General features: G+C 34.9%; 1 protein-coding gene across 1 annotated transcript in view; it reads left to right on the forward strand.

Moving 5' to 3' along the window:
- The window catches only part of LOC145686709 (uncharacterized), a 102,599-nt gene that overhangs the window by 65,296 nt on the left and 23,528 nt on the right, over positions 1-13,775 (forward strand). The window contains exons 8-11 of the mRNA XM_081760285.1: positions 764-931; positions 2,661-2,780; positions 5,248-5,368; positions 12,512-12,673. Of these exons, the coding sequence (XP_081616411.1) occupies positions 764-931; positions 2,661-2,780; positions 5,248-5,368; positions 12,512-12,673 (571 nt within the window). The remainder of the gene's footprint in view (positions 1-763; positions 932-2,660; positions 2,781-5,247; positions 5,369-12,511; positions 12,674-13,775) is intronic.

Consider the following 13,775-nt stretch of genomic DNA (forward strand, 5'->3'; position numbering starts at 1 on the left):
GAGGTCCTTTGTTCGATCCCAGCTCGCACCAAGTGGGCTTTGTGGTGGACAAACATCGTGTGTGGGGGTTTTCTCGGAGTTTTTCTGTTTCCTTCTACTTTTTTATTCTGCAATTTCATTGTTCTCATCATCACCGCCTCCTTTAGCGTACGCGGCATAATCGTGAAACATAAAACTGAAAAAGTTCATTTCATTTCATTTTCTATGTAGACATCATGTTGAACCCATTATACAGAGTGCTCATTGTGCCGCGAAAATTTTGAATAAGCCATGAAAAACCTGGAGTAAGCCGTGAATTTCGTTACGAAACAATGAAAATCTGGATATTTTTTTTTTTTAAATTGATAGAAAAACTTATCGGAAAATAGTAAAAGTCGTTTTGAGTATGCTTTTATTGTTGTGCATCCAGTAAATGTTATTTTTATGAACTTTCCGACTGTGAAATTGAAAAATTTTGAACCTTGAAAATCTTTTAAAAGGCCGTGAATTCGATCATTTAGTTTGAATGGGAAACCTGTTATAGTTATCCTTACCTAAATTTTAGTATTCAACTCTCTTCATACATCTGTCTAGTAGTATCCAATAATTTCTGTGTATTCAAGAAAAATGCAAGAAAATGTAAAGGTAACCAGTATTCCTCTCTGCAAGTTAGCAACTAAGCATTATTATTTAGAGAAGTTTTAAGACTATTCTTTGAATATTTTACTAATGTTTAAAAATATGTTTAATAATTATATGTTATGGTGATTTATTTATTTTTCAGAAAATATATTCATCCAGTAAAGAAACTCCTGTTACATCAATGAATAATGGGTCTTCTGAATCTGAGACTCCGCTTCGGTGTCCAGACTTGGCATCGTACAGATCCAACAAAACAGGATCAACCCCTCTTATGCATTCGCTTAGCACTTACCGGAGACAACAACATCAGGTACGCAAATTGATTTTATATGATCAATTCTAAAATTTCAGTATTGTCCGATAATTTGGGGACACAATGATTTAGTGGTAGAAGGGCACTTTGGACTCAGGCCAGAAGTCTCATTCTACTACTTTTTTCGTAAGCTTTCATTAATCACCCGTGTCCTTCAGCACGTAGGTTATAGTGTTATAGGTAGTAGAACTATAAAGTGCATTACATTGCTTTGTCCCTTTTATTACTGCCAAGATGAGAAAAACATTTTGTAATATTTCGGTTACTTACTTTTCTTATGCGTCAAGTTAACAATAAAGGCTGCCTAGCATGCAAAGTGGAGGCCATCGTGTTGTCTGAAGCCACTTTTTGGCCGATTCTTGTCCTTCGAGGCGAAATAACTCCGCATTGTATCTACCTCCTCTTGGCTTTTGAAGCTTCGCCATTGCAGGAAGTGATTATGTAGCGGAACAAATAAGAATCCGAAGGTGCGACGTCCAGACTACATGCAGGGTGGTGTCAGTTCAGTTCCTTCAAATTCCTAAAGTTTATTTCGGTTCGTTAGAGAGATATGTGACTTTGCGTTGTCTTGCTGCAGAAGGACTCGCTTTGCCTTCACCAATGCAGGGTAGTTTTAGTTCTTAGTGACATTCATCCACTCCAACTGTTGGAAATATAGGTTGGCATTGATGATTGATCCTCCGGAACTATTATAGTGAATTACCGTCTCATAATTTCAGCAAACGCAGAGCATTATCATGTGTTCGAATTTCCCGTGTTTGGCAGCAGGTTCGGTACCTGGCCATTGTTTAGCCATTGTTTTGCACGTAAGCATTTCAGAAATATATCCGCTTTTCGCCGCACGTTGTTCTCTTCTGGAAACGCGTATCATGTAGGTTTTGCAGGAGTTACTTGAACATATACACACACATCTATGCTTGAACTGGTGTAAATTCGTAAAACAACATGACAGCTACAGATCATTTTCATCAAGATCGTAAAGATGATGAGCCACACTGGACTGTGAGATGTCGAGCTCGCCTGATAGCCCCCGGATGCCAGTCGTCAGATTTGTCTCAACGGCCTGACACATGACGTAGGATTCATGATTTTCGGCTTACCTGGCCTTGGCTGATGGGCGAGATTCTTGCAACCCGAGCGAGAAACCATGACTCTGAAAAGTGACGCTAAACTTATACAAACGAACTGAACGAAATTTCTGAAACCATCTAGTTATTGTGTCGTGAACAGCTGAACCTTTCGCACAACAAATGTTTTTTTGTTGCCTCCGTTACGTTATAGTCTACTTCTAACTTTAAAGCAAAAATTATCACATTGATTTTATTGCACCATTATCTTTGCGATTGTCAAATCACATTCAGAACTTCCAGAACACAAGCTTACTACTGTCTGTACCCGTGCTAGCGAACATCTTTGACAGCTTGATCTGCTTCGATCATGCAATATATATGCCACAAATAATGCATATATGCCAATATTATAAAACTTATGACTTACCCTTATAATTTAGTGTTTATAAAAAAATATTGTATAATTCAATGAACAGGCTTGATGAGAAATTTACTAAAATTAAACTGATTATTATATATATATATATATATATATATATATATATATATATATATATATATATATATATATATATAAATATGAAAGTAATAAAATGAATAAAACCTAGTAAGCAATGTAAAATAATATTGAGTATGAATATTATTGTACATTTTAGAACATAGAGACAACTCCTCGTAAACCACGAGTGCTGGAGAATCAACCTGTTGCCGAGAAGGCCGAGAGCTTACAAATTCAGGATGATATTCCCAAGAAAATTAAGAATTTTCATCAGGAGGTAAGTGTTTAATAATAATAATTATGATGTATGGACTTCCCTGATTTTTCTGTCAAATCAAACATGTTAATGTATGTAAAAGAATAGTAGATGCACTTTTATATATACACATCCATACGCTTTGGAAACAATAGATTTGAAATGTTACGAGCAATAGCCTCCACTGAAAGCCTTATCATTTATTCTGACTTAAGAAATCAGAAGTTCATGTAGAAGTCATGTTCAGAAGAAGTTCATGTACATACTTGCGTGGTCAAGTAAATAATGCTTGTGCTTTGTATGCGGCTAGCCACGGCTTCGATTTCTCGTGTGATGTGCTTGCCGTGAGCACCCGCGAAATAATTCGATTACACTGTAAGAAGTAAGTCCTTTTCATGTAGCTTCGGAGCTGGTAAGATACGATAAACTCTATAGTCAGTGATCAACCGGAAGTCATCACTTTAGGAAAACAGATAATAATAATAATAATATGTAATGGACCGGTTTGATCCATTACAGCATTTTATGTTATTTTTCTGTTTGTGCCCTTATTCTTACCAAAGTAATCTTCAGAGTAAAAGATGACATAAAATTTATCTGTACCATAGAAATGCTGGCAAAATTGACAGTGAAACTAATGCCTGTTTTTATTCTTCTTCGCATGACAGTTGGAAGTTTGATCGTTTTATGTTAGAAAGAAATAGTTTTGACATGTACAAAATAGGTGGTTGAAGTGTGTGATGCATAAGTTTCTTGTAAAGTGATAATTTTATATATATTGTTTCTGGATGAAGTGTAGTAATATAAATAATGTCCAGCTAAATCTAAACGAATACATGAGGATTTCGTGAATAGAATATATTCATTTCCTCGTATTCGTATATTTGATACATACTGTATCAAAAACTTTCTGTTTAATTTCGAATTAGGTCAAACAAATGGCGAAAGCAGTCACAGTTGTAATATCGATTCTCAGGTACTAATTCTACTGTATAATGCGTCGACTTTATGCGTTAATGTAATTTCATGTCTGATGGGCTTCATGCTATTAAAGGAGATCATCTATGAGATATTCCACGACGAAGAGTATTAATTATAATATATAAATATTTGAAGTAAATCGATGAATCAATGAAAATATATATGAAATAATATAGCTACGATAATTATATATATTGAGTACGTAACTTGATGATTCTCCTTAAGCACTTGATAGCCAATGATGAATGTAAACATGAGTTGTGCGTCACGCTTTCCGTAAGTATACCTTTAGCGTCTTACCTTTATTTAATCATATGCCGAATCAGAAACTGTTATCGATCGTAATCTAATTGAGCTAAATAAAGAGTGATCTATTTGTATCGTAAGTTGCTTTAAATCTTTTATTTTCCGTCTGTAATATAACTGCAACCACAAGTGAAGGGTAAGGGGAAAAAATAAGTAATGTCCATGTATGTGCTTTTTCGGTTCCTTTTTCCTATCTGTTGGTGAATCTTGGTACTATTTGACTGTATACGCCATGCATACGTAGATGTAAAAATGTCCATGTAAAAAGAGGCCAAAGATGTAACTAACCCTATTCTTCTTACGCGGTTTTCAATATTAAATCGCAGTTTTCTCGAAAATGCAGTTTTGTGACATTCCTTCTTTTTTCCCCTTACCCTTCAAGTATTCCTGATGTGTTACAATGCTTCTTCTCCTGGTGTGGGTTTCCTGCGTGGTGCAACGTATCTGCAACCGACAGTCAGATGCTTGCAGCTGATGAAAGCAATAACTTTGTGTTCTGGCATATCATCAGCCAACAGATATAAGAAATCCAGAAAGAGTAGCATTACAAATAAATAATAATAATAATAATAATAATAATAATAATAATAATAATAATAACTATTAAACCATAATCATTTATTCATGCATTCAATTTCCAGTTTTAATATTGATCTACATAGAGCAAAAATGATATGAGATAGGAGAAGTTTCTTTTAGTGGATCAGCGTTCTAAGAATGGTAACCATCTTTCTTAACCTTTTTTTTTTCAAGCTGGAAGTGGCAGAAATCATCTACTTCCGGTTTTATCGTTGACTGCCATAGAGCGAAAACGATAACCGTCCCTAGAATATATTCCATCCTCATTATAATATCTACTAAAATTGGTAGTGCTAGAAACCTATTGCTACTTCCGGTTTCAGTACTGAGAAAATATCACCATACAAACCAAACTCCTTTGTGATGTGTACACGTGACAGTGCTACTTGTTAAAATTAAATGTTTTAAAATGAAGCTGAAGAAGAAACTTTTGTATCCGTATCATGTTATGTCATGTCACTGATTCACCTAGGTAGAGTATTTATGTAATGACAGGTAGATTTAGATGTATATTTTACGTTATTATTATTTCCTCTGAGAAGTACTATCTTTCAATCACGCTAAACGTTTAGTTTTATCAATATTCTTCCTATTATTTATTTCTGTTTATTGTTTGTTCTAGGTTTTAGTTCAACAGACCATAATTTCTCAGGCAAGCAAAGCTATTAACATTTGCAATGCAACGAATGGAAGCTCTGGCTCAGCGCAAGAAGTTGAAGGAGAAAGGTTGCTCCTAATAGCAAGTAAGTGTTTTACTTTATTTTTTGTTCGTTCAAAAAAAGGGTTATTTTTTCACTTCAATGTTATATTATTTTAAATTTAACATATATACATTTGTACTATTATAAATGTGGAAAATTTTGAATAATTTTATTTAGGAGTAGTCGATAATTAACCATATAGCTTATAAAATCCGCAGAGAGAAAAGCTTGCCGCTGGCTAATAACACTCCACCTAAGATCCTCCATTCTTCTTGATCTATTCTAGTGGCACGGTGGCTCAGTGGTAGAGCGCTTACCTCTACTGCGTGGGGTCCCTTGTTCGATCCCCGGTCAATTAAATTTGGAATGAAAAATTAAAATGAAATCTTTAAGTTTTACGTCCTATGGTTATGCCAGCTAGAGTAAAGAACATGGTGATGGAAGAAAAATGATTGAAATATTGGAATGAAGAAAGTGGGAGGAAACGGGAGAACCCCGAGAAAACCCATATGCACGGTGTTTGTCCACCACAAAGTTCACTGTGCACGAGCTGGGATCGAACCAAGGACCCCCTGCACCAGAGGTGAACGCTCTATCATTGATCAAGCAAGTTTGTGAAGAGCATATCGTGTCCGTAGATTTCCTCGAGGTACTCCCGTTTCCTTCCACATTCTCATTCCACCTCTTCCATCATCATTCACTTGCCTTAATCATCCGTCTCCCTTAGCCTAAAGGACATAATCATTGAACTTTAAACTAAAAAAAAAATCATTTTGTTTTTTTTCTTGATCTACCCAAAAGTCTCGCAAAATAGTGACATGACAGTTCACTGATAAAACTGTCAACTCTGGTGCTAGGGGTCTTTGGTTCGATCCTAGATCATACTAATTTGTGGTGGACAACATCGTGTCCGTGGATTCTCCCGCTTCCTTTCACATTTTTTCACCAATTCTTGATATTCATTTACTTTTATTAATTGTTCTTCTTCTTTAACCTAAAGGGCATACCCATGAGACATAATAGATTTAATTTTTTTCTCTCTCGAAAAAAAAGTCCTAACTAGATCTCAATACATTCCTCACGTACATTCTTTTAAAGCGGTATCGCATCTCAGTTTGTTACAGAAAATCATATAAATGCAATACATCTATGATCATAATTTATTACCGAAATGATCTATTTTTGCGACAGATACTTTATATTCTTGCTCTTTCTTCATAACAGAACGATTTTTTAAAAAAATCATGTCCCTTGAAACCCAGACCTTTTCATGTAGGTGTTTGACGAGCGTTTTCAATAGCAATTCTTATGTTTCTATCTGTTTTCATTCCCGACAAGTACATTAAAAGATGTCGAATTTTGAATGTACTTTATGTTAAATATTTACTGATACTTCGTGAAGAACACAGTTGATTTGAAAACTTCTTACCTTAGGTGTTCGTAATGAGAAAATCAGTCGATTCTTGCTGTTTTCGTTTTAACCTAATTAGTATGGATAGGTTAAATTTACTATTGTCATTTCCATTAAGTGACAGCGAATCGCTACAGTTTTACTTGTTAACTAAACAAATTATATCAGTCGTGCGTAATTTACCTTTTTGTAAGTTCTTTTGTGTTGTCAATTGATGTGCAGTGTCCTGGGAGACTAATCCAGTTACGGTGGTAACGAATTTGAACATGGAAACAATCCGTGTTCTGAAAGTTACCTAGATGAGCATTATTTTGTTTTAAATGACGATCATCAACCGAAAATTCGCGGAAGAATGTGTAGAAATTAATTAATGTGGTCACCATAATATCAACGTACGCCACGTATATAGGTAACATTTATTAAGTTGTCTATTCCAGGGCTCATAGTGAGTCACTTTTTTAACTAAAAGTTAGTTTTTTTTTTTTTTTTTTTTTTTCAAGTTGGTCACTAAAAGTTACTTTTTTAAAATTTGTCACTAAAAGTTACTTTTTTGGGAAGTAATGTGACGTTTTCGGGTGATTTATGTTTTGCATTGGCAGTTTTCTAAGAAAGATATAAAAATAAATGGAAAAGGCAGAAACTTGTTACTCATTACTCTTCTGAAAGCTTCAGTACTTGCTGCCACATGTGAAACTGTCAGCTTTATTTTCACTTCAGCTTTTATTCTTTTTAAAGCACAGTGGATGGATGGTGGATGCTTAAGCTCTGGGATTGAGAACCCTTCTGTATCTATTCTTTCTTCTATCATAATAGTCTTTTAGTTTTCTCTCGTAATAGTTAACACTCCGCTCAACTTTGTGTGTGTGTGTTTCTGTGGTTCATCATGTTCGTCTTGTGTTATGCTTCTTGTATGTTCTTCTTAAGAGTAGGTAATGAATTTGAATATTTCACGGCTTTGAGAACGCTCAATACTAAGTTAAATATAATGTCTTGAGATGAAGAAATTCGAAAATAGGCCAGAACTGGTTCCACTTACCCAGAAGCTTCTTGCATCTGCTAAGTCTTGTTACCGTAACTACAAAGCATACTTAGAAAACCTAAGAAAGGAGGAAGCTCAAAAAGAAGTAAAGAAGAAAAAATGGAACAAAACAACAAAGAGAGAGGTGATGGAGAAATTGACAAAGGTAAAAAAAAAAAAGGCATGATGAGAGTTTGGTCACTTTATGGTCACTTTTTCGTGTGCTTTTGGTCATTTTATGGTCATTTTTTCGTGTTCTTTTGGTCACTTTTCAACTATTTACAAGAGACGAGACCGCTATAAGTCCTGCTATTCTGATCTTCTAACTTTTAAGGATAATAAAAATTGATTTCATTCCGGGCTTGGTTCGGCAAAAACTTGTTCCTTTTGTATTAAACTTGTACAATGATATCTGTTAACTTGGCCCCATTCTTTATGGAAGCTGCATTTTCCCATAAGACTTGTATTGCTTTTATTCTATATTTATTTTGACCACCTATCTAACTTGAAACTTGGCTGAGTTAAATCAGTGTTATTCTTATGCTGTTAATGCGAAATTCATCTCTGCATAATGGACACTTGCGTGATTAGAAACCCTTTCAGAACATCTTTTACTTTGTATGTTTGGGTTGATCAATAAACCCAAGGGAGAAAGTTTTTAAACTACTCATTGACATATTCCTAAAATAAAATAGATTCTACTGTTGTCACATGAGAAGACAAAAAGTGCTGCTAAGCCTTCCCATTCATATTGTGCATTGCAAAATACTTTGTAATTCAGTCCAGATTCATTGATCTATATGTGTTCTTTGTTTTTGTCACGTGTTCGAATTCCTTTTGCACACTTTTAAGAGATTGACAACAAATGACGACCGGATTCATAATGTAGTGTTGAAAAGAAAGGAAAATAACAGCATAAGTATTTTTTTTTCATTCATTCCTTTGTTCGTTCTGCTCCTTGTTAGTTAACATATGTAGCAGCTGTTTATAAATGAATGCCAGAATCACTTTTGGTGTTTCCCTACTATTAGGAGTGGATAGTGCGGTTATTGTGAGTATCTTCTGGAACTAATGATTGTGTCTGGATTTCTCGTTAGAGGTAAAAGGAAGAAAACAATAGAGAATGTGTCGTAGCATTTCGTTGTTAATTAGCGTGCCGAAGTTACATTTAAAACCTAGTCTGAAAGTGACAAACTGATAGTGATATATTACATACCTTGTTTTTATATCAAATACAGAATTTTGTTATATAGGGTGTTACAAAAATTGGTTACATTATTTTTGGAATAGATTTCTCACACCAGAATAAGAAAAAATGATTATATGGACCTGTGGTCGGAAGTGCATAGTTTCGTAGTTATAGGGTGCCGAAAACGTGAAAAAATAAACTTTAAAGGTCCATACTTCCACTACTATAGGACCGATCGTAGTCAAGACATCATTGAGGAAGTAGTATGTGAATTATAAAATATCTATCTTTCAGTACCCCCGATACTTGCACAATCATTTTTAGAGAGGCTGTTTGGGAGTACTTGATCACTCTCCACCTACCTCTCTAAAAATTGGTGTTCTCTAAAAGTACTGGTGCTCTCTAAAAGTACTGGAGCATTCTTAAACATGGATATTTAGATAAACATGGATAACTCCGAAACTATCCATTTTTGAGCACAGGTTCATATGAACTTGTTTCTTCTTTTGATGTGAGAAATCCGTTTCCAAAATATTGTGATACATTTCTGTAACACCCTGTATATCGTTTATAAAACACAGACTAATACGTAGATTATAATTAGTTACTGCAGAAAGGTTAAATAGTACTATCTATAGTTTTTGTTTTAAAATTTATTTTCTGTAACTTAGTCATTTTTCAATGGAATCGATGGTGGCCAACAAACAGGTATCATTATATTTAATAGATAGCCGCAATTTCCAATAGTTAACTTACTATGGACTCGCTTATTAGAAACGCGAGTCTTTTGTAAATAAATGGTACATACAAATTTTGAATCGTAAATCCCGTTTATTGTCCGGGCAATTGAAAAAAACAAAAACAAATCTAGTAATAACATTATGCTACTACTGAAATTACACTGTTCAACAAATTTTGATCGAAAGTATGTAAATTCTTTGAAATTGCGATTTTTACATTCATTTAAGCATAATATGAAAGGAAATGATGATAGAAGAATTTTCTTAGCTCAGGTTGTGAAAAAAACGCCCTTGTACAACAGTAGCTGTATATATACAAATGTATTAATATTTATAGAACATTTAAGCAAAATCCTTGTAAAAACCCACATTTCACTTTTTTTTTTTTTTTTTTTATCTATTTCACTGTGATGTGATAAGCTGGGGAGTTAAAAAGTACCCTAACCTATAGCTTTCTATATCCTTGTACTTCCTTTTTCAAAATTGCGCAAATACCAGTTTCACAGCGATACAGAAAATAAAGTAACCGTGGTCAAGTTAAACATTAACAATTCCGTAATAAAAATCAGTATTAACATCAAAACATGAAAAATATGTACAAATACCTTTTTGTGCAAGAACTACACTGCAATGTAGACAAAAGTTTCAAGTGATCCTTTGTACAGGATTATGTTTATTTTATTTTGAGCGTCTTCGCTTGGCTTGCCTTTGTAGGTTACATCTGGAGCATCCCTTGCAATAGTCCAACAGTAGTCGGCCAATATGTTAAAACTCCACTTTCCCTCATATCTCTTCTCCATGGCTGCAATATCTTGATGGAAACGCTCACCACGTTCGCCACTTACTGCTCCACAATCTTCGGGAAAGAAGTCTAGATGTGAATGAAGAAAGTGGAGTTTCAGAGACATATTGCAACCAAGATTTTCGTAGCACAATAACAACTTTGCTACCAGTTGTTTGTAATTTGTTGCTCGGTGTCTTCCCAAGAACTGTGAACAAACACTCTTCAAGCTTTCCCACGCAGCTTTCTCCTCACCTTAGAAAATTTCGTCGAACTTGTGACCTTTGAATAGTTGCCTAATCTGTGGCCCTATGAAAACACCCTCTTTAACTTTGGCATCAATTAATCGAGGGAATTGTCCTCTTAGGTACTTATAGGCCTTATTATCTTGGTTCATGTTCTTAACAAAACTTTTCATAAGACCTAATTTAATATGTAGAGGGGGAAGCAAAATTCGGTTACGATCTACCAGTGGTTCATGCTGCACATTTTTCACTCCCGGCTGAAGAGTTTCTCTGGTACTCCAATCACTTTTGCGGTAATGAGATCCATGATCTCTACTGTTCCATTCACATATAAAGCAACAATACTTTGTATACCCTAACTGCATACCTAGCAACAGTGCTATTACTTTAAGGTCACCACAAATGAGCCACTGAAAATCGTAATATTTAATGGCTTGAAGTAAACGTTTCAAGTTTTCATAAGATTCCTTCATATGAACTGCGTAACCTACAGGAATTGAAGGAAGTTCATTTCCAATATGTAAAAGCACTGCCTTTAAACTCACCTTGGACGAATCTATAAAGAGCCTACACTCCGTAGGTTCGTAATTAATTTTAAGTGCCCTCATGAGACCATTTACATCTGTACATGTCACAAGTGTGTCTTCCATAGTAAAAAATGAAGTGAACATCTTCTTCCTATTCCGATACACTGAAATATTTACTTTTTCCTGCAATAAATTCCATTGCTTTAAGCGTGACGCTAAAATTTCGGCTTTGCTTTTCGAGAGGTCCAAGTCTCTGATTAGATCACTTAGTTCCTCTTGAGTAAGTCTATGTGGTTCACATGGAGGTTCTTCTACAACAAACGTAGGGTCCTTCGAAGTACTTGATTCAGGAGCTTCAACTTCTTGATCATCATCAGAAAAAAGATCGTATTCTTTAGGTGGGTCAGGAATAGGTAGTCCTTCTCCACGTGGAACAGGGCGCATTGCAGAAGGAATGTTAGGATAGATCAAGGCCCGCTTCTTCTTCGTGGAAATTCCCTTCTTGACGGAAGGAACCATACAAAAATAACAGTCTCTGATGTGGTCGCTTGGCTCCCTCCAAATCATGGGCACTACAAAAGGCATTGAGCGCCCCTTCCCATTAATCCAATTTCTTAGATTGCTGGCAGAAGTGTTCCACACAATGTGGGGTGCCCAAGATTTATCTTGGTCTCCAATTTTACAACCAAAGTAATATTGATAGGCTTTTCTTATTAGTGGTGTTATAGTCTGCTTTTGTGAGGAAAATGTCACTTCTCCACACACGTAGCAGAAGCTATCCGCACTGTCTACACAATTTCGCGGCATTTTTGTTTATTGAAATCCTCAATATGTCACTTGAAATAGTTCCGACAACTATTTAAAAATATACATTCGAAATACCAGTATTTTTGCGTACTTGTAGTTGTATTTTTATGTCCTGCACTGCACAAACGTCACACCCAAAACGCTGATAACTGCACTAAACCTGTCTTTTCTAACAATAGCAGAACACTACTGAGATAAGGAACACAATGAAACTAAGCGTTCATATAGTTTCTGCAGTGTTGCCGGATCAGTGTAACATTTTACCCCAAATGAAGCGAATATATTTATTTTTAAAGGGTTATTATTAGACATGCCTGTAAAACGAAAAGTAGAGCTAATATTCGAAAATAACTTGCAAATTCGTGATCAGCACCACAAAATCTATAAGAATTAACTGATTTTGTTCAATTTACATTTTCGTTGTTGAACAGTGTTATAGAACTAATACATGAATTGATTCTTTTCAGCGCTGAAGCGTAGAGCTTTGTTAAGTGAAATTGAGCGCTTGTCGACGGAAACTGCTTCAGGAGATAGAGACATATCTAATGAGTTGTCAGAAAAAGGTTCATTAACTATCAGTGAAATCACTTTACCTCTCAAGAAGACGTATTTAGAACAAATGCATAAAGGTAAGTAGTATTGGAGAAAGACTTTTTTTTCGAATGAGAAAATATGTAAATTATTATAGTTTCAAGATATAAATTTAACATACCAGTTATGTACTAAACAGAAACATAACTAATTTTTGATAGTAAATAACGACAACTCTACGCAGTTAGAGCAATCGCTAGTTTTAAAAATGCACATTTTGATATCCTGTCCTTGAATTATTTTTAGGCGGTAGTTTAAATCTTCGCTTTGTGTGATTAAGTGGTAGAAACATGCTTAAAGTCAAGCATGTGTAATTCAAATTGAATTCATGTCTTCTCCATCAGTTCACTTTGCGGAAAGCTCCAAATCTAAAAATTTGTCTCCTTTAACACATGCGCATGAAATGTAAACGCTCGTTATTGCTTTGGCAGTATCTTTTCTCATAGGACTTCTTCCCAAATGCATGGAAGAACAGCCAACACTCAATATTCGGAATAATTTGCTGACGCTTTGGCTCAGTTCAGTTTCAAACGCAGCTGAATTCTCGTGAAGATTCATATAATACCCGTTACAACATTAACTTAAAGGATTATTATGGAACATGGTGTAAAATGCGAAGATGTTTTACGATTTTTTTAACGTGTGTAATCGTTTCTATAACTTTTTTAAACGAAAAAGTTTGCTACTTTTGCTCAGGTTAGATGTATTAAATTCGAAATTTAATGCTCAGTAGTATGGAGTAGAAAATGTAACTCATAAATATATAAGTTTTGAGAAATGATTCTAATTATTTTTAAATTCATAAACAGTATGATTCTCATTTTGAATGAGTTATTAGTAAATTTCAAATTTTTAACCTTTTTACTCCTTGGCATATACAGCTGTCTATGAAACGGCGGGCTTGTCAGATTGATAAATATACAACCTGTTGCAAAACGGTCTCAGCCAGCTACGATACGATCTCAGCCATTGATGTCTTTTTTCTGTAGTTCTAGCTTCATAGCACAGGGTGTCTATCGGTCACGAAAGTCATGAAATCAGAAAACGGTCATGAAAGTCACGAAATTTAAGCTTTTGGGTCACGATTTTTTAAATTCTGTACAAATATAAGTGTAGACTGGAAAAGTTTGTTCTATAAAA

This window comes from Thermobia domestica, chromosome 5, assembly GCF_964235325.1.
Source record: "Thermobia domestica chromosome 5, izTheDome1.hap1.1, whole genome shotgun sequence".
Taxonomy (NCBI): domain Eukaryota; kingdom Metazoa; phylum Arthropoda; class Insecta; order Zygentoma; family Lepismatidae; genus Thermobia; species Thermobia domestica.